The sequence below is a fragment of the Nyctereutes procyonoides genome, unplaced genomic scaffold (genome assembly GCF_905146905.1).
Source record: "Nyctereutes procyonoides isolate TBG_1078 unplaced genomic scaffold, NYPRO_anot_genome, whole genome shotgun sequence".
NCBI classification, from domain to species: Eukaryota; Metazoa; Chordata; class Mammalia; order Carnivora; family Canidae; genus Nyctereutes; species Nyctereutes procyonoides.
In genome coordinates, this window is record NW_026575051.1 from 37,348,972 (window position 1) to 37,371,558 (window position 22,587).

General features: G+C 35.2%; 1 protein-coding gene across 7 annotated transcripts in view; it reads left to right on the forward strand.

The window, feature by feature from the left end:
- The window catches only part of SENP6 (SUMO specific peptidase 6), a 115,085-nt gene that overhangs the window by 11,866 nt on the left and 80,632 nt on the right, over positions 1-22,587 (forward strand). For 6 of the 7 annotated variants that reach the window (XM_055329599.1, XM_055329602.1, XM_055329606.1 and 3 more), the window contains exons 2-3: positions 13,464-13,557; positions 15,478-15,538. In XM_055329599.1, the coding sequence (XP_055185574.1) occupies positions 13,464-13,557; positions 15,478-15,538 (155 nt within the window). Of the gene's footprint in view, positions 1-13,463; positions 13,558-15,477; positions 15,539-22,587 lie in introns of those variants that run through there. The other variant, XM_055329604.1, reaches the window with a different exon arrangement.

Sequence of the window (22,587 nt, forward strand, 5' to 3'; positions counted from 1 at the left end):
TATTTGTGCTTTTTGTGATATAAGAAATACTTTGGTTTTATTGGCTCTTTGTATTTTAACTTTTTTGTTTTATTAGTCACTGTTCTTTAGTTTTTATAATGGCAGGAGGGTACCAATCAGGTATACAGGCTGGGTTAACAGAATTTGGAAATCTACTTGTAGTGTATATATTTCCTTTATTTTAAAAAATATTTTAGGGATCCCTGGGTGGCACAGCGGTTTGGCGCCTGCCTTTGGCCCAGGGTGCGATCCTGGAGACCCGGGATCGAATCTCACATCGGGCTCCCGGTGCATGGAGCCTGCTTCTCCCTCTGCCTGTGTCTCTGCCTCTCTCTATCTCTCTGTGACTATCATAAATAAATAAAAAAAAATTTTAAAAACTTTATTAAGTATTTGCAAATCATAGATTAAAAGGGGTTAATATCCAAAATATACAAGAAACTCCTTTGACTCACTAGCAGAAACCTCCAAATAATCCAATTAAAAATGGAAAAAGGAGGGGCACCTGGGTAGCTCAGTTGGTTAATTGTCCAACTCTTGATCTCAGCTCAGGTCTTTATCTCAGGGTTGTGAGATTAGACCTGAAAAAAAAAAGAAAAAAAGAAGAAAAAAGAAAAAAAAAGAAAATGTACACAGTACCTGAATAGACATTTCTCCAAAGAAGACATTCAGATGGCCAACAGGTACATGAAAAGGTGCTCAGTATCACTTATCATTCCACTTCTGGGAATATACTGGAAGGAAACAATGTCAGGAGGGAAGTGAATGAAGGTTAAATAGGTGATGGGGATTGAGGAGTACACTTGTGATGAGCACCAGGGTATGGACTTGCGTGTGGAATCACTATATTGTACGCATGAAACTGATATTACACTGTATGTAAAGACTTAAAAAAGAAAAACACTATGTCAAAGAGATAGGTGCACCCACACGTTCACAGTAGCATTATTTATAAAAGCCAAGACATGGAAAAAGCCTAAGTGTCCATTGACAGATGAATGGATAAAGAAATTGTAGTATACATATCTACAATGGAATATTCTTCAGCCTTAAAAAGTAAGGAAATCTGCAATTTGTGACAACACGTGTAGACCTTGAGGGCATTATGTTAAGTGAGATAAGCCAGACAGAAAGACAAATAGTGTATGATCTCATATGTAGAATCTTAAAAGATCAGATTTGTGGTTATTTGTGGCAAGGAGTGAGGGTGAAGGGGGTAGGGGACTTGGAGAACATGGTCAGAAGGTACAAACATCTGTATTGGGGATTTAATGTACAAAATGATGACTATAGTTATACTCTTCTGTGGTATTTTTAAGTTGTTGAGAGTAAATCATCATAGGAAAAAGTTATAATGAATTTTCATGTGATGAGTTGTCATCACAAGGAAAAGAACTTTTGATTTTGTATCTTCGTAGGAGGTGATGGATATTAACTGAATTTATTGTGGTAATCATTTCATAATATACACATATTGTATAAGTCAGGTCACTGTGCTGTACACCTTGAATTTATACAGTGGTGTATGCCAATTATATCTCAACGAAACTGGGAAAAACAGACTTTTTTCCCTAACCATGCAAATGGTTATATTTTTTATATTTTTTAAATATTTTTTAAAGTCATTTTTAAGGGCAGTTTCGGTTCACAGAAAAGTTGAGAAGAAGATATAAAGATTTCCCATGTACCTTCTACTTCCACACATGCATAGCCTCCTCTTGTATCAACATCTCCCAACAGAGTGGTGTGTTTGTTACAGTTGGTTAGCCTACATTGACATTGGGGCACCTGGCTGGCTCAAGTGGAAGAGTGTGGGACTCTTGATCTTGGGGTTGTGAGCTTGAGCCCCATGTTCAGTGTAGAGGTTACTTAAACCTACATTGACGCATCATAATCACCCGAAGTCCGTATTTACAATATGATTCACTCCTGTTGTATAGTATGTGGGTTGGGACAAATATGTAGTGACTTGCATCCATCATTATAATGTATGTAGTATTTTCAGTGCCATAACATTCTGTGCTCCACCTATTCATCCTCCAAACTTGCCTCCTCTAACATATTCTTTGCAACTACTGATCTTTTTACTGTCCTCATGGTTTTGCCCTTTCCAGTATGTCATATGGTTGAAATCATATAGAATGTATTTCAGAATTGCACCCTTCAGTTAGTATTATGCATTTAAGTGTCCTCCAAGTCTTTTCATGGCTTGATAGCTAATTCCTTCTTAGGGAAATAATATCCAATTTTCTGGATGCACCATAATTATCCATTCACCTACTGACAGACATCTTGGTTACTTCCAAGTTTTGGTGGATGTGATAAAACTCTTATAAACATTTGTGTGCAGATTTCAGTGTGGACATAAGTTTTTAATTCCTTAAATGGCAAGGAGTGCAGTTGCCGTATGGTAACAGTATGTGTGGTTTTGTAAGAAACCACCAAACTGTAACATTTTGTATTCTTACCAACAATGAATGAGAATTCTTACGGCTCCACATCTTCACAAGCAGTTTGTGTTGCCAGTGTTCCAGAGTTTAGCTAGATGTGTAGTGATATGTTACTGTTTTAATTTGCATATCCCAGATGACCTATGATGTGGAGCATCTTTTTTTATGCTTATTTGCCATCTTTATATCTTTGGTGAGGTGTCTGTTAAGGGATTTGGCCTCTACCTTTTTTTAAAAATTGAAGGAATAATTGACGCAGGGTGATAACATTAGTTTCAGCTGTACAACATAGTGGTTCCACAAGTCTATACACTATGCTCACCACAGTGTAGCTACTATCAGTCACCATACAATGCTACTACCTTACTATTGGCTATATTCCCTATGCTGTGCCTTTTATTTTTAAAGATTTCTTTATTTACTTGAGAGAGGTAGCAGGAGGGAATGGGGGAGAGGGGTATAGGAAGGGGGAGAAAGTCTTAAGTAGACTTCATTGGATCTCACCACCCTGAAATCTGGACTGAGCTGAAACCAAGAGTCAGACGCTTAACTGCTTCACCCAGGCGTTCCTATGCAGTGCCTTTTATCCCTGTGACTTTTTCATTCTATAATAGGAATCCTATATCTCCTCTTCACTTCCACTCATTTTGCCTATCCTACAACCCTCCTCTCTTCTTTAGGCCCATTTTTAAATCAAGTTTGTTTTCTTATTACTGACTTTTAAGAGTTCTTTGCATATTTTGGATACAGTCCTTTACCAGATACATCTTCTGCAAATATATTCTCCCAGTGTGTGGATTGTCTTAATTTTCCCGACATTATCTTTTCCAGAGCCGAAGTGTTTTTTTTTTTAAGTTTAATTGATAGTGTGATTCTGCCTTTTTTTTTTTATGTAAATTTTACTTCGTCAACATACGGTGTAATGCTGGTTTCTGGAGTAGAATTCAGTTATTTCTCCCTTACATACAATACCCAGTCCTCATCACAAGTGTCCTCCTTAATACCCTCTACCCAACCTCCCTTCATCAATCCTCAGTTTGTTTTCTGTCTTTAAGAGTGTCTTCAGGTTTATTTCCCTTTCTCCCCCTGCCGTATATTCATCTGTTTCTTTCTTAATTCCATGAGTGAGATCACATGGTAATTTGTTTCTTTCTGACTTATTTCACTTAGCATAATACATTCTAGCTCTGTCTAGATCATTGCAAATGCCAAGATTTCATTCTTTTTGATGGCTGAGTAATATTCCATTATACACACACACACACACCATATCTTTATCCATTCATCAGTCAGTGGACATTAGGGCTCTCTCCATAGTTTGACTATTATTGATAATGCTGTTATAAGGTCGAGATGCATGTATGTCTATTTTTGTATCCTTTGGGTAGATACTTGGTACTGCAATTGCTGGGACATAGGGTGGTTCTGTTTTTAATTTTTTGAGGAACCTCCTTACTGTTTGCAAGTGACTGCACCAGTTTACATTCCCACCAAAAGCATAAGAGGGTTCCCCCAGTTCTTAAATTTAATGAAGTCCGGTTTATAAATTCTTTTTTTTTATTTTTTATTTTTTTCCAGTTTATAAATTCTTAAATTTTACATTTTTACATTTAAATGTATGATCCATTTTGAATTAATTTTTTTGAAGGATGTAAGGTTTGTGTCTAGAGTCATTTTTTTGCATGTGAATGTCTGCTTGTTCCACCACCATTTTTTGAAAAGACCACTTTTTGTTTAATTGTATTGCCTTTGCTCTTTTGTCAAAAATCAATTAGGGCAGCCCTGGTGGCTCAGCGGTTTAGCGCCACCTTCAGCCCAGAGTGTGATCTTGGAGACCTGGGATTGAGTCCCACGTCGGGTTCCCTGCATGGAGCCTGCTTCTCTCTCTGCCTGTGTCTCTGCCTCTCTGTGTGTCTCTGATGAGTAAATAAAATCTTAAAAAAAAAATCAATTATATTATGTTCATGTGGCTGTATTCTGGACTCTATTTTTTTCCCACTGATTTGTTCTTTTGCCAATACCATATTGATTTGATTATTATAGCTTTATAGTAAAACTCAAAGTCGAGTAGTGTCAGTCTTCCAGGTTTGTTTTTCATAAATACTGTGTTGGCCATTCTTGGTCTTTGGTCTCTTTACATAAACTTTAGAATCAGTTTCTTAAAATCTACAAAATAACTTGCTGAGATTTTGATTGAATCTATAAATAAGGTTGGGAAGAATTGGTAACTTGGCAATACTGAGTTGTGCTATCCATGATATTAGTTCTACTTTGATTTCATTTATCAGAGTTTGTAACTTTCCTCATATAGATCTTGTACATATTTTATTAGCTTTATAGCTAGGTGTTATGTTTTTGGGTGTGCTAATAAGAGTGGTATTGTGTTTTTAATTTCAAATCCCACTTTTTCATTACTGGTGTATTGGAAAGCAGTTGATCTTTTTTATTAACCTTACATCCTGCAGACTTATTATAATTGCTTATTAGTTATAGAAGGTTTTTTTTGATTGACTATTTTGGATTTTCTATGTAAGTGGTCATATCATTTGTGAGCAAAGACCATTTTATTTCTTCCTTCCCAATTTATATCCCTCTTATCTCCTTTTCGTGTTTTATTGAATTAGCTAGAACTTCCAGTGCAGTGTTGAAAAGGAATAATGAGAGGATTATTTTCCCCTTGTACCCTATCTTCATGGAAGAGCTCCGACTTCTCACCGTTATGTATGATACTAGCTGTAGGTTTTTGTAGATAATTCTTTATTAAGTTTAGGGAGCTCCCTAGTATTCCTAGTTTACTAGTTTTTTTTTTTTTATCATGAATAGGAGTTGAATTTTTTCTGCCTCTATTGATATGATCATGTGACTTTTGTTTTTTAGCCTATTCATCAACATAATGGATTCTGTTAATTTATTTTTGAATGTTGAGTTAGTCTTGCAAAACTGGGCCAAATCTCATTGGGTCATGGTATATAATCCTCCTTACATATTTTTGGATTTAGTTCCTTAACATTTTGCATCTATGTTCATGGGGATATTGTTTGTAGTTTTCTTATAATGTCTCTGTCTGGTTTGATAGTTAGGGTAATGTTGGTCTCATAGAATGCTTCTATCTTCTGAAAAAGATTATAGAGAGTTGATAACAATTTCTTCCATAAATGTTTTGTAGAATTCAGTGGTGAACCCATCTGGGCTTGGTGCTTTCTGTTTTGGAAAATAATTAGTTCTTGATTCGATTTCTTTAATAGATAGAGGCCTATTTAGATTGTTTCTTTTTCTGTGAGTTTAGGCAGTTTGTATTTTTCAAGGAAGTTGTCCATTTCATCTGGGTTATCTATTTGAACATGGATTTGTTAATAGTATTCCTTTACTCTTCTAGCACCATGGGATCTGTAGTGATGTTCCTTTTTTTCATTTCTGATATTAATTTGTGTCCTCTTTTTAGTTGACCTGGCTTGAGGCTTGTTGATTTTTATCAGTCTTCAGAGAACGTTTGGTTTTGTTGATTTTTTTTCCCCCTATTCGGTTTCATTGATTTCTGTTCCAATTTATAGTATCTCTTTTCTTCGGCTTATTTGGGATTCGAATTGTTCATTTTCTGGTTTCCTAAGATGGAAGCTTAGATGATGTATTTTAGATTTTTTTTTTTTTTTTTTAATGTGGGGCTTGGACTTATAACTGAGATCAGGAGCTGAGCTGAGCTGAGATTGAGAGTTGAATGCTTAACTGACTGAGCCACCCAGGCACCCATAGATCTTTTATACATGCATTTGATGCTATAAATTTCCCCTTATGCATTGTTTTCACTGTTGCTCACAAATTTGGCAAGTTGTGCTTTTGTTTTCATTTAGTTCAAAATACTTTTTTTTTTTTTTTACTATTTTTTTTTTTAATTTTTATTTATTTATGATAGTCACAGAGAGAGAGAGAGAGGCAGAGACACAGGCAGAGGGAGAAGCAGGCTCCATGCACCGGGAGCCCCGACGTGGGATTCGATCCCGGGTCTCCAGGATCGTGCCCTGGGCCAAAGGCAGGCGCCAAACCGCTGCGCCACCCAGGGATCCCTAGTTCAAAATACTTTTAAACTTATTTTGAGATTTCTTCTTTGACTTATTTGTTGTTTAGAAGTATGTTATTTAATCTTCCATGTGTTTTGGGATTTTGCAAATATTGATTTCTAGCTTAGCTTTTTGTTATAGATTTCTGGCTTAATCCTATTGTGATCTGAGAACAGACTTTGTGATTTCCGTTTCTATAAATTTGTTAGAGTGTTTTAGGGCCCAAAATGTAGTGTCAGTGATTGTTCTATGTGAGCTTGTGAAAAATATATATTTTTTTGTTTTTGGATGAAGTGGTCTGTAGATGTCAGTAATCTCCAGTTGACCAATGGTTTTATTGAGGTCAGCTGTGTTCTCAACTGGTTTTTCTGCTCCTTGGAACAGTCCATTTCTAATACAGGAATGTTATAGTTTCCAACTATGATGATGGGTTCATCTATTTCTTCCTGCAGTTCTATTCGTTTTTGCCTCACATAATTTGACACTGTTGTTAAGTATATACCTGTTAGGGATTGTTCGTCGTCTTTGAGAATTGACTGTTAACATTATGTAATACCCTTTTTATTTCTAATAACTTTCCTTAATTTGATATTTGCTTTGTCTGGAAATACGCTATTCCTGCCTTCTTTTGATTGTTGTTCACATGGTATATCTTTCTCCATCCCTTTACTTTCAGTGTATATGTATCTAGTGTCTATTTAAAGCATGTTTCTTGGAGGTGTCATACGGTTGGATCTTGTTTGATACACTTGAGAACCTCTGTTTTTTGATTGGTGCATTTAAATCATTGATGTTCAGAGTGATTATTGATGTAGTTGGATTAATGTTTACACTATGTTAATTGTTTTCGGTTATTTGCAGAGTGTTTTTGTTTTGTGAATTACAGTTTTCAATTTTTTTTAAAAGTTTTTATTTATTCATGAGAGACAGAGAGAGAGAAAGGCAGAGACACAGGCAGAGGGAGCAGCAGGCTCCATGCAGGGAGCACGATGTGGGACTCGATCCTGGGACTCCAGGATCACGCCCCGGGCCGAAGACAGGCACTAAACTGCTGAGCCACCCAGGGATTCCCCGAATTTTCAAATGTTAACTCTTGCTTTTGGAATAGACTGTGCTTAATTATAATATACTATTCTTTACATATTACGGGAGTTGATTTGCTAATAGTTTATTTAGGGTTTTATTTATTTATTTTTTTAATTTATTTATGATAGTCACACAGAGAGAGAGAGAGGCAGAGACATAGACAGAGGGAGAAGCAGGCTCCATGCACCGGGAGTCCGACGTGGGATTCGATCCCGGGTCTCCAGGATCGCGCCCTGGGCCAAAGGCAGGCGCCAAGCTGCTGCGCCACCCAGGGATCCCTAGGGTTTTATATCTATCTCCATGAGTGGTAATTTTCCTTCATTGAATGTCATTGTCAGGTTTGGAATTAGGTATTATCACTTTGCAAAATGAACTGTAGAATGTTTCTTTTTCTTTTGTATTTTGGGAAAATAAATTTATTGTTATTTCTTAGAAGCTTGAAAGAAGGGATGCCTGGGTGGCTCAGCGGTTGAGTGCCTGTCTTTGACTCAGGGTGTGATCCTGCGATCCCGGGATTGAGTAGGGCTTCTCGCATGGAGCCTGCTTCTCGCATGGAGCCTGCTTCTTCCTCTGCCTCTCTCTCTGTATCTCTCATGAATAAATAAATAAAATCTTTAAAAAAAAAAAAGAAGAAGCTTGAAAGAAATTACTGGAGGGGTGCCTGATTAGCTCAATTGTTAGCTCATGTGATTCTTGATCTTGGGGACATGAGTTTGAGTCCTATGTTGAGGGTAGAGTTTATACTTAAAAACAACAACAGAGAACTAAGTTACTTCCCATGAAATAAAAATAACCTTTTTTTTTTAAGGAAATTACTAAAGAAGTCTTTTGGGTCTGAATATTTCTTTATGGAAAGATTTGTAATAATTCAGTGTCTTTTATTGATGCAGCAGTATTCAAATCTTGTATCAGTTCGGTAATATTTGTGTAGGTATTTAGGTTTGCTTTCTTTAGTCAACTAAGTCAGTTTGTCCCCATCCATCAAATTTTCATCTTTCACTGATTTAGTTACATGCCTTATTTACTGTTATCTCCTTTCTGGTCTCCTTTTTGTTCTTAAGGGTTTCTATTTTCTCTCCCCTCCTTCCATCACTGTCATTTTAGTGAAGTGTATGAACAAAAATGCATGTATTTAATTTGGGTTACTTAACTGGGATCTCTCTTTAACCTTTATCTCTTCTTGCACTCAATTTCATAAGTGGAATATAATAGACATAATTTTCCACTCTCCTTATTACTAATGTCAACCATAGCAGGATATTGAGATGTGGTAATATTCTCAAAGACTTTCAAGGAATTGAGTTTTTTTTCCTACTCCAAGTTGCTCTAAACTTGGGTTTTAAAATGTGTTTGCTTTTTGTAATTTTTTTATTAATAATAATCATTTTCATGAGATTTTTCTGTCATTTATTCATTTATAGGTTATAATCTGTCAACTAGGAAATAATATCACTAGATTTATTAGAATTGTGAGTATAGAATTCTAGTTTCACTAGTGTGTAAATAATAAACACTTCTTGACTTTTTGCTGCCTGGTGACCTTTTTGATTAACTTGCTTGACTCATTTGATGGATACTAGTTGCTGGATTATGAGTCTTAGGCTAGTAATCATTATAGTTTATTACCCTTTCTGTCTTGGTAGTATAACTTTACCTAACCATCTTTAAAGATTTTTTTTTAAGATTTTCTTTATTTGAGAGAGGGAGCAAGCCAGCATGAGAGAGTGTGTGAGCCTCACTAGTGGTGGTGGAGGGCAGGGGGGAGGGAAAGCAAAGGGAGAGGGAGAAACAGACTCCCCACTGAGCAGAGAGCCCAATGTGGGGCTTGATCCCAGGCCCCCAAGATCATGACATGAGCCAGAGGGAGATGCTTAACCGAGTCACCGATGCACCCCTAACCATCTCTCTCTCTCTCTCTCTCTCTCTCTTTTTTTTTTTAAAGATTTTATTTATTCATGAGAGACACACACAGAGAGAGGCAGAGACACAGGCAGAGGAAGAAGCAGGCTCCATGCAGGGAGCCCAGTGTGGGACTCCATCCTGGAGTCTCCAGGATCACACCCTAGACTGAAGGCGACGCTAAACCATTGAGCCACCCAGGCTGTCCCATCTCTTTTTTAAAACAGGTTCATTTTACATTTGATTTTTTTTTTTTTTTTTAATTTATGATAGTCACACACACAGAGAGAGAGAGGCAGAGACATAGGCAGAGGGAGAAGCAGGCTCCATGCACCAGGAGCCCGACGTGGGATTCGATCCGGGTCTCCAGGATCGCGCCCTGGGCCAAAGGCAGGCACCAAACCACTGCGCCACCCAGGGTTCCCTTACATTTGATTTTTAAAAGTTCTTTTGAGGGTTTTAAATTCATAGAGAATTTTCAAAAATGTTATATTTTCTGTATACCATTTATGTATCTTCCCATAATGTTGGCACCTTATATAATCATAGTATGTTTTTCAAAAACTTGGAGATTAGCATTGGATATAAACTCTGATATAAACTACACAGTTTGTTTGGATTTCCCTACTTATTTCACTGATGTTCTTCTTTAATTCCAGTGTCCAATTGAGGATACCACACTGCATTTGCTGTTACATCTCCTTAGTCTCCTTTGATATATTTGATACATGACAATTTCTTAATCTTTCTTTGTTTTTCATAGTTTTGATGGTTTTAAAAGCATACTAGTCAGGTATTTTGTAGACTATACCTCAGTTTGAATTTATCTGTGTTTTCTCACGATTAAACTGACATTATGAGGTTTGGGAAGAAGACCACTGAACTGAAGTGGAATATTCATTACATCATATTAAACAGTATTTCCTACTTTTGATGTTAACCTTATGGCTGAAGTAATGATTGTCAGATTTCTCACTGTCAATTTATTGTTTTTCCCCTTTCTGTAGTCAGTTCCTGGAAATGAGCTACCAAGTCCAGTGTATACTGAAGGGAAGGGGAACTAAGTTTCATATTTCACAGGAAAGAATATAATTTGGAATTCTTTTTAAAGGAAGATATGTTTTTTTCTCCCCATTTGTTTACTTATTCAGTTGTTTATGTCAGTATGGATTTGTGAATGTTTTACTTTGGGGGTTATAATCCAGTACTTTTGTTAGTTTGGCTAAAATTATTTCACCTTTGTTCACCTATTAAGAGGTTCATTTTGGCTCCTGAGATCTTTTGACATTCCCTCATCTTTTTAAAAAAATGAACCTCCTTATTTCCTGGTGTAGAAAACAGGCCCCCAAGATCCAGACTCATCTTACATTTTTTCTGCTCCATCCCTATAATCAGTAATTTCTTTTAGAAAATAATAAATTCTTTTATTAGAGAATTTAGAAATCAAAATCTGGGGGCACCTGGGTGGCTCAGTTGGTTAAGTGGCAGCCTTCAGTTCAGGTCATGATCTCAGGGTCCTGGGATCAAGCCCTGCATTGGGTTCCCTGCTCAGTGGGGAGCTTGCTTCTCCCTCTCCTCTCTCTCTTTCAAATAAATAAATAAGATCTTTAAAAGCAAATAGAAATCAAGATCTGACTTTAAGTGTGCTTGTTGCCACTGGGGTGTCACTGTTTTCTAGATCTTCTCAGAGGATAAAGCTTTAGTTCTGTATACTACTAACCCATGGTACAAGACATACCTATATATATTACTTTTATCTATCAATGAAAGATTGAGTTCATACTGATAACTCTTACTCTAGTATCATTAGAATGAATAGTTCGTTGTAGTTTTCTTCTGTTGCTTATTTGTAACCTCTTTCTCTGACAGAAACCTTGCTTCCATTATATACTGTTTATTATTTGTCCAATTCCAGTATGTATGTCAGAAGTTTCAGATTTGCTCATCGTGACTTGTTCCTTCCTATTTTATGATATTTTTGATTGTGAGCTCTTATTCTTTGAAACTTTTTTTGAGGCTTGTATTGAAATTTTATATTTTTTTAGGGAGGATTTATATTTGATTCTGTCAGTCAGGTAGAGGGTTTTTTTTTTTTTTTTGCCTTTAAAAAGAGCTTTTTATTGTGGCAAAATTTGTTATGTCTAGTTTATTTAACTCATTGTAATGTTTTCAGAATTCATCCATGTTGTAGCATGTATCAATTTCATTCCCTTATGGCTGCATAATATTCCTGTGTGTGTGTGTGTGTGTGTGTGTGTGTATACACAGGTACCTGTACACACCACATTTTATTTATTAATTCACCTTTGATGGACACTTAGGTTGTTTTCACCTTTGGCTATTATGACTAATGCTACTACACCTGTTGGTTTACAGGTGTCAGAGTACATGTTTCCATTTATTTTGAGTATATACCTGGAAGTGAGACTTCTGGATCATAGGGTAATTCTATGTTTAACTTTTTTTTTTTTAATATTTTATTTATTCATGAGAGACACAGAGAGAAAGAAAGAGGCAGAAACACAGGGTGAGGGAGAAACAGGCTCCCTGCAAGGAGCCTGAAGTGGGGCTCAGTCCTGGATCCCGGGATCACACCCTAGACCAAAGGCAGACGCTCAACTGCTGAGCCACCCAGGAGTCCCTATGTTTAACTTTTTGAGGAACTGCTGTACTGCCATACCTTTCCACTGTGGCTGCACTGTTTTACATTCCCACCAGCAATGCATACAAGTTCCAATTTTTCCACATCCTTGTCAGTACTTACTATTTTAGTTTTTTTTTTTTAAACTTTATTTACTTATTCATGAGAGACACAGAGGGAGAAGCAGGCTCCATGCAGGGAGCCCGACGTTGGACTTGATCATCCCAGGTCTCCAGGATCACACCCTGGGCCAAAGGCAGGCGCCAAACTGCCGAGCCACCCAGGGATCCCCTATTTTAGGTTTTTAAAAAATGTAATAGCCATTCTACAGTGGGTATGAAGTAGTATCTAATTATAGTTTCGATTTGCATTTCCTTGACATCTAGTGATACTCAGCATCTTTTCTTGTGAGACTATTTTAATTATAGACTTTTCAGGGCCACATAGATATAGTTATGAAAATTCTGGTCCCAAACCTGAGTAATTGTGAGTTTATGGTTAGGGATTCCTTAACCATGGGGTAAATACACTTTGTATGTCTTCAGTTCAACCCAGAAACCCAGAGCAAAGACAATACATCATAATTACTCTCGTTGTTTTTCAGTTTCTTTTTTCCCCTTGTTCACCTAATTGGAGGGCTGCCCTTCAGGTTTTCTACTCTTCAGTCTGTCCTCTCATCTTGCTGGCATCCCAAACTTGATCTTAAATCCCTAGTCCATCAGGTTTTTGTCACATGACTCCCAAGACAAATGCTAGCTTCAGAACCTCATTTATGTCTCTATGAGTTCCCATTTTCTAGTTGTTTATGGCTTCGGGAAGTTTAAGCTTTACACTTAATTCTTTTAAACTTATTGTGAGCATGTTTGGTGTTCTAACCTAGAGAGTTTTCCTGTACATCAAGTTCACCATATTGTCAATGCAGAAAATTTTGATTTCTCTTCTATTAAAAGGTGGAGATAATTGACTGAAGTAAATAGGGCATACTAATTAATGGGTACTAATTTATAAGATTAGCAATTAAACATGGAGGTATAGGGTTGATTTTTATATATTTCATACATATTCATGTGCTTCCCCTCATTTTTATTATATTTTACTAATTTGGGTTTCTTCTTTGGTAATAAACTCATGCATATGAACAACTGTACATTAGCAAAAACAGATTTTAACGTGTTTTTTGTTTTAGAGGAATTAAGATGTTCATAAGAAATAGTCAAAAAACAAGAAAATTAAGAGAATCTAGACTAACCAAAGAGCTTGGGAAATGCTCAATTTTATTTTAAATTTAATGGTTCTACTGAATACTTATCTCAGTTCTTTTTTTTATTTCAGCTTTGGCTAGATCAGAATCTAAGAGAGATGGAGGTTTTAAAAATAATTGGAGCTTTGATCATGGAGACGAAAGTGAAGGAGACACAGATAAAGAGTAAGAACTCCCCCCCCCCCCAGATATTTTATATGAGTGACATTTCATTAAAAAATGACTTATATTCCATGGAAGTATTTTTAGGAGCATAATATTCTTTACTTATAAAACGTTTATTACAAAAATAAATAAATGAAACATTTATTACATAACATGAAGGAAAGAAAATGCAGGGGTTTTTTATTAAGTAATTTTGCTGTTACATTTTCAATTTTTTGAAATGTGTTAGTATGTGCATGTAATACATATAAGCATACAATTTAAAATTGACTATTGAAGATTTTCAGTTAAAGAAAATTTTTTTAAAGAGGACGTTCTGTTCAGGCACTGATTTGAAAACCTCTGAATTTTTGTGTGGAAGTTTAAGTTCTATAGTATCTTTCTTAACAGTTGCCCCTCCATCTTAGATCACGTTACCACCAGAGAAAGCAGAAACAATATTAAATGATAAACACAGATGTTGACCCAAGCAGATGTTAAACGAATTACGTATTATACTTTGTGTGCTTGAAATGTCTGCATTGTAAAATTTAAATGATAGTTTTAATAGAACCTTTTGCATATCATGAGATTTGTATTACCGATTCACCATTGCTATTAGGTGCCATGATTTATTAATCTGGTTTTCCACTGGCTAGCACATATTCAGAAATACACAAATATATATATACATTATATATACACACAGATATATACATTATTTATAAATACATATAGTTCTACCAAATCTATAAGTATTTTAAAAAATTATTACATAAGAAATCAGAGTATATTTGCTAAATATTGTGGGAGCTTCACTTCTGTCTGGGCAATAGCTCCGTTCATTACCATTTTTATGTACCTTCACCTATGAGATTTTGAATTGAAGTGAACTTTTATTTGAAGGAGAGCTTTGAACTGTTTTCAGATAAAATCGGTGTTTTATGTTTGTCTTTCTCTTGTTTTTTTTTATTTCTGACTTTTAAAATTTTAAATATTTTTTTTATTATAGACCCTTAGTATTTATTTTTGAAAAATTGGAATTAAATCTGAAATTAAATGGGAAGTAGGTCACCTTTTAAACATTTTGTAAAATGTTTGGAAGGAGAATTTTTAGTACTAAAACAGTTGGGGTATGTGTAAACGGTAATGGAACATTTTATATTTTTATTATAAATAGCTAGGATTTACTAAAATAGCAGAGTTGTCTTTAGAAGAATGTATTTTAGCTTTCTTTGTTAGATTTGTCATGATTATGTAAATTTGTATTTTAAGGTGTTACTTGTTCTGTATATTTCATTTATGAATTATACTCTGGCTCATTATAAGAGGATCCTTAGGAGCTTCAGCTTTTGTAATATCTTGAGGATAAATTGAACTATTAATAGATATATTAGTCTGATCTTTTAGAATCTCAAGTATTCTAAAATGTTGATATTTCTAAGATTTGTGAAAGTAACTTTTACTGTGGTAACATCATTGGAATCACTTTTTTTTTTTTACATTTTAGTTAAGGTTTTCTTACCATTTTTTCTCTATTTTGTTTCGCTGTTCTTTTCCTCTAATTTTAAATCAAAGACAGGAAAAATGAGTGACTATATGTGAAATCTACAGTTAAGGGAACAAAAATTATGTTTGTAGCAGGGGTCAACAGACCATGGCCCACTGGCCTAGTCTGGCCCACCATTGGCTTTTGTTAATAGTTTTATTGGAATACAGCCATACATATATGATCTGTGGCTACTTTCATATTAAAATAGTAGAGTATTAGTAGAGAGACTGTATAGTCTACAGAGCCTAATTTAATCTCTGGCTTTTTATAGAAAAAGTTTGCAGATCCCTGAATTAGGTAAACAAAGACAGTAAATATACTTCTGAATTTAATGTGTGAGTTGTAATTGTCACTTAAGATTTACCCCCCCTCCCTTATTTTCTCTGTAGCGAGGCAAATCTACTCAGTGTAGATGAAGATGAGGATTCTGAGACCTCAAAAGGAAAAAAGGCAAGTGTTGCTTTTCTGACTTTTTTTGGTAAATTTTTTAGGTTATATACTAAAAGCTAATATTTCAAATGAAGATTTTTCCATTTTTTAATTGAAATTCCCAACCACCCACTTACCCACCCCGAGGCTAGTGTGTTCCCAATTTCCTGTTTATTCCATCAGAGATTTTATGCATTATGAAGAAAATATATATTTTTTGCCCTACCCTCTTATATTAACACAGTTAGTAGCATACCGTACATGCTATTTAGTCTTTAAAAAATTTTTTTTTTTAAATTATTAAAGACCATCCATTAGTCCATTAAAAACACCCTTGTTCTTTTCCCTGGCTGTATAGTATTCCATTGTATGATGTATTGTTCTTGTCCAATACCACCATATTGAAGGATATTTATGGTGTTTCCCCTTTTTCTTTTCACCCTGAAATAGTTAAGTCACCTTCAGTATGGGTGATTTTGCGTAAATACTAGCAAATCTGTAGGATGAATTCCTAACAATAGAGCTGCTGTATCAAGACATGTACATTTCTAATTTTGTTATACCTGATTTACGCTTTTACCAGCAATGTCTGAGTATGCCTGTTTTCCCACACAGTTGTCACAGTTATCGATCTTTTGAGCTTTGTCAGCAAAAAATTGTATCTTGGTGTAGTCTTAATTTTCATTTCTTTTACTATAAATGAGGTTGAATGTTTTCATATGTGTAGTCCTTTATTTCCTTTTGGATAGTATCATTTAATATCCTTTGCCTATTTTTCTATTTAGTCTTTAGAATATTATGATTGATAGGAATTCTTTTTATGTTGATTGAGCCCAGGCACACATTTTTGACAACTTTGAAATCTGTCTAGATGCATCTTATAATAATGGCATGACATGGTTTAATTAGAAAAATTTCTTTTGCACATCAGTATTTACAATGATTTGAATCTTACAATGGTTTCCTAGGTTTGAATAAATACAAAGTGTTGGAGAAATTGGCCCCTTGCTGTGATACTATCTGCTAATATTTTAAACGAGTTTTTTCCCACTAGTCTTTTGTCTTTGCTTTTGGCGATTATTGCTTTGGAGAACATATTTTCTTATGTTGTCAAATATATCAAAATTGTTTTCCTTTTATATGGGTTCTGGGTTTAGTTTCTTTGATCCTAATGATGTTAACTTAGTTGCTTATTTGTTTTGTCCTATTAGATAAATAGTTTCACAATACCAATACAAATATAATTGCTAATAAAGTAATTTAAAATCTTTTCCTTCTGTTTGCTTGTTAGTTTTTGGTGGCACCACCAAGTATATAGCCCACCAGGAATGTGTATTTAAATTACTTGTTTTTTTTTTAATTTTATTTATTTTATTTTTTATTTTTAAGATTTTATTTATTCATGAGAGAGAGAGAGAGGCACAAAGACACAGGGAGAGGGAGAAGCAGGCTCCATACAGGGAGCCTGATGTGGGACTCCATCCCTGGACTCCAGGATTACGCCCTGTGCCGAAGGCAGGCATTAAACCACTGAGCCACCCAGGGATCCCCTGTGGTTTTATTTAAAGTGAATTTTTTAAATATTTTTTATTTATTTTAAGTGATCTTTCCACCCAATCTGGGGCTTGAATTTACAACCCCAGGTTCATCTCCTCGGACTGAACGAGACAGGCACCTCTAAATTACTGTGTTTTTAAATCAATTGAAATGACTTAAGTTGTTTTATAATTACACAATAAGTTGTTTTATAATTACACAAGAAATACATGATTCCAAAGTCCTATTTACAAAAAAAGTTTTATTAGAGAAATCTAGGTTTTATTTTGATTCCCTCTATCCTTTTCTCTTTCACTAATGGGCAACTTAAAAAAAAATGGATTTAGCCTTTCATTGTTCTTTTCTTTCATTTTTAATGGAATATACAACCCTTCTCAGAGAAACTATCAACACTGCTTATTACCTTGATTGTTTTACTTTAGCAGTTTGGTCTGTGGATCACTCCACTAGCAAAGTACTTAGAAATCTATATTATCTCTTTTGTTGTTACGTAGTATTCCAGTGAGTAGAATGAACAGTAGATATTTAGTTGGCTCCCTAGTGATGAGCTGAGGTCTTTCCCAGTCTTTTGCTATTTATAAATAGTGCTTTAATAATGCCTTATGCCTAAATAAATAAATAAAGCAAACAAGCAAGCCAGCCAGCCTCATGCTTATGTCTTTTCATGTCTTTATACTATATTTTGGGATAGATTCCTAGAATTGCAGTTGCTATTACAGAGGGTAAATTTACATGTAATTTTTCTAGTTATTGCTAAATGCCTCATTCATGGAAATTAGCATTTGCCATTCCCACTAATAATATATTTCTTTGTAACCTTGAGAAGTGTGTGGTCAAACTTGAATTTTTACTCATCTGACATAGCACCCTCTTCACATATTTCTTATACTTACCATTAAATAATATTTTACTGACTTTTAAGTTTAATCTCCGCCAATCTGTTTTTTTTTCTCCCATAACATCTCTACTTTGTGTAATTAAAGAATTTATAGAATTTGAAGTTTTTCTCTTAGTACTCTAAAATTTTCATTTATAAAGTTACACTAAAAACTACAAGGTTTTTCACGTTGCAGTTTTCTCTAGCTTTTATTTTAACATCTTGATTGCTTAGAGTGCTGCTGTTAGGTGTTCTTCAAGTGGACAAAAATATAAGGTAGTTTGCAGGGAAAATAAAGGATGTTTTCAGTTACTAACTTATGTGACATTGGTTTTCAATTTGTGTTTTTTTTTTTTCCGTGAAGATGCCCTTAATTTTTTTTAAAATGCCTTAAACATTTTTAAGGATGTAAGTGGGGATATTTTAAAATAAAACTTAAATTATGTTTATGTGTATCCAGTTATCTCTAAAGGTAATTCTAATTTGATACTCAGCATCATCTATTTTAAAAATACATGTACCATCTCTTTTTTGAGAGATATGTATTTATTGAAATTTAACATTAAATATTTATTGAAATTTAACATTAAATAATTGTCACTACATGGTTCTAAGTATTTTTTTACTGGATGGAATTATCCTTATAATTTATTAAAGATTCAAAAATATATTACAGGTATTTGTAATCATTGAATCTATTATGTAAATTTATATTGGAGGGCAGCCCGAGTGGCTCAGTGGTTTGGTGCCGCCTTCACCCCAGGGTGTGATCCTGGAGACCTGGGATCAAGTCCCATGTCGGGCTCCCTGCATGGAGCCTGCTTCTCCCTCTGCCTGTGTCTGTGCACACCCCCCCCCCCCGTGTCTCTCAATAAATAAAATCTTTTTAAAAAATTATATTGGAAATGTATTTCTTAAGATGAGTACTGCTGATGTTTTTCTTCTTTATTCATTTGGTTCACATATCCATGAACAAGTATTACTTATTGCTAGAATAAAACTTTCAATAGCAGTTTTCTTTTTCTTTTTTAAGGTTTATTTATTACAGAGAGAGAGTGCACATGCACAATTGAGTGTGGAGTGGGGAGGGCCAGAGGGAGAGGGAGAGGTAGAGAGATTCTCAAGCAGACTCCACTGGTAGCCTAGGGTTTGATCCCCAAATCTTGAGATCACAACCTGAGCCAAAACCTAGAGTCTGCTACTTAGCTAACTGTGCCTCTTAGGAGAAGGATAGAATTTTGTTATAGCAGTATCCTTCAGTTCTTTTCTTTTGAGTTAAATGCCAAAAATCACATAGCAACTTAATATTTAAAAGTTAAAAATAATTTGTGATCCAGTCATTAGAGTTATTGCACTTCTGAATTTGCTACTAAAAAGGCTTTATCAAATTTAACAAGTAGCCAATTTTTATGCTTGCTACTTTTAGATTCCCTTTTTTAAAACTAGATACTTTCTCTTTTTTTTAAGATTTTATTTATTTATTCATGAGAGACACAGAGAGAGAGGCAGAGACACAAGCAGAGGGAGAAGCAGGCTCTGTGTAAGGAGCCCAATGTGTGGGACTCAATCCTGGATCCCAGGATCACACCCTGAGCCGAAGGCAGATGCTCAACCACTGAGGCACTCAGGCGTCCCTAAAACTAGATACTTGAGAAATAATTTTAAAAATTGAAATCTTGTTAACTTCAGGATATTGCCTTTGCCAATATCATATTTTTTTGTGAAATATTTTGTAATTTTTGTTTTGTGTATTTTTTTTAATATGGAACTGCATATTTTGTTCATTTACTCTGTGGAAAATACCTATTTATACTTTATTTGACAAGGCCAGTCCCTATGGTCCTGCCAATCAATTAAATCAGATATACTATTTATCTGTAAATGTTTGTTTTCAGTTTTCACTTCAAGTATACATGTTAGTTTGTATCTTCATGACAGCCATTTCATTTCACTTCAGGTAGAAAATATGGCCTTGGTTTTGACCTTTGTTATTTGGTTGTAATAAGGCACAGCAGATTTCAGTCTCATTTTAAAAACTTATGCTTTCTTTGAGGTGTTCTCACTTGATTTTCTCCTTGGGTCAATGCTTTTCTTGATTATAATTGGAATAGAATATACAAAGCCAGTAAATGCAAATTTTTATCACTTTTTCTTTTCATTTTGCAGTGAAATTAAGGAAATATAACTTTGGTGTAGAATATCTAGTTTCTAACCTATGGTTAGAAGCCTATTTAACAAAATATTTATAAAACAGGGAAAGATATGAAGACCTACTATCATTTTTTGCGCCAAAAGAGATTCCAGTCTTTCCAATTGTTCCTTTTTGGAGATTTTTAGATTCTAATGCAATAGGTGAGACTTATGTCTTTCTTTTGTAGAACAGATAAAGGTCTGTTGGGAAGGGAGATACTGTATGATGCCTTTTATACAGATGGGTTTTAAAGTAAATCAGTGTTAAGAAATTGTAAAAATGGAGATTGAGGGCTTAGGATTTAATTGCCTTAAAATTATCCATGCCTGTTTGCCATTTAGAAAGTCTTTGTATATGCTAAGGGGTTATGTATTTCTGGATTTTTAATGGTTTGTAGGTAATATATAGGTCCCTATGGATCATTGGTTTAAACTAATACAGCTCCTCTTCTCAAATGATAATGGAATTAGGAGAAAGCCTTTATTTTGATTAAAAATGTCTTAGTATTCTTCACCTTTTCTTTCATAGAATAATCCTTTTGCCTTTGGCTTCTCTAGTTTCATTGTGCCTCTTTAGAGAAAGGATACATGGCTTTCATTAGTTTTTTTTTTTTTTAATTTATTTATGATAGTCAGAGAGAGAGAGAGAGAGAGAGAGGCAGAAACACAGGCAGAGGGAGAAGCAGGCTCCATGCACCGGGAGCCCGACGTGGGACTCGATCCCGGGTCTCCAGGATCGCGCCCTGGGCCAAAGGCAGGCGCCAAACCGCTGCGCCACCCAGGGATCCCTAGAAGGTTCAATAAAAAGATTGCTGAAACCCATTTTGAAAGTTTCTAATTTAGATCTGGAGAGGGGCTTGCTAATTTGCATTTTAAAGTGTTCCAAAAGGATGCTGGTTGTGTTGGTCTAGCGAACCACACTTTGACAACCATTCGTTGATTTAGGGCATTTTTTTTTTTTTTTTCAAAACAACATGGGAGTGGGCCTAGGTCACAATAACTGGATAGGCCTAAGTTTTCTCAGCTAAATGCATCTTAATAACCAGTTTATGATAAAGTAATTTATGGATTTATGGAGCTTCTTTTTTCTTAATATATTAATTGGGGGGGGAGGGGTAGAGGGAGGAACTCTCAAGCAGACTCCCCGCTGAGCATGGAGCCTGATACGGGGCTCAGTCTCACAACCCATGAGATCATGACCTGAGCCAAAATCTGGAGTCCAGTGCTTAACCACCTGAGCCACCCAGGTGCCCCAATTTATGAGCTTTCTAAGAGAAGATACATGTATTTCTAATTGAGTGAGAACTATTGGTTACTGAATTCTGACCTATCTGCTCATTCCAGGGCTCAGCAATTTGTGTATATTTTGGTTAATGCAGGAAATAATCCCATGATTACAAGGAAAGTTACCTGGCTAGAAAGACAAGTCTGTAGATTCTGAAATTGTTATCTTTCCATGCTAACGCTGTTATTTCCTGTGAAAAAGGGTCCCCAATGCAAAAGTGATTGTACTTTGTTTATAAATGAAAGAGAGTGATAATTCCAGTATCTTTATCCCCAATGTTTTTTTTTTCCTGTTATCAGTTGTTTCTCTTGGTTTTGATCACATTGTCTAATTTCTTTGAGCTTGCTATTAATGGTAACTATTGCATATGAAAAGTCAAAGGGATAAGTTGAGGCCTAGAAAATTACTTATTTCTGGAGTGGATATGTATTTACTTCTGTCTAGTACTAGGAGCATTATTAATCTCAGTCTCAGATCACCTTAATTCAGTGGTTCTCCAAGTATGGTCTCTGATTGGCAATATCAGCATCACTGATACTCACTAGAAATGCACATTATTAGGCCCATCCCAGACCTAGTAAGAATAAACTGTAAAGATTTGACACAAGAATTTAACAAATCATTGGGGTAATTCTGATTTATACTAAAAATTTGAGAATTGCCTTAATTGAACTGAGGGTCGAGTTGATTAGAAGCTGTATTTCAATCTATATGAAGGCTTTTATTCATAGGATATAATTCTGATCCAAATTTTGAGGGGCTTACAAAGCCCTTCATATATGGTGGATCTTCATCTCTACTTTTTGTCTTTCTAGCTCTCTGTTGAAAGTTCAGCTTAGCCTCTCAACTACATCTTCTGGAATCAATAGATGCCTCAGGGGAAAATATAAATCTGAGCTCAGATCCCTGAGTTCCTTGTTCCTAATCTTAATTCCTAATTCTTCATTGCTTTCAGAGCCCTCAGATGTCTCAAACACATATATTTTTAATGTGTCTTTTGTCTAGCCTTTTTCCTAGTTTTCAGATAGTAGAAGGAAATTGATCTTCATTACCTAATCTGCCATTACCAGAAGTGGAGGAGTCTGAAGCCCATGGCTGTAAAAGATTAGGAAGTAAAGAAATGTCTCAAGGAGGAGAAAGTGATAAGCATTGTATCAAAAT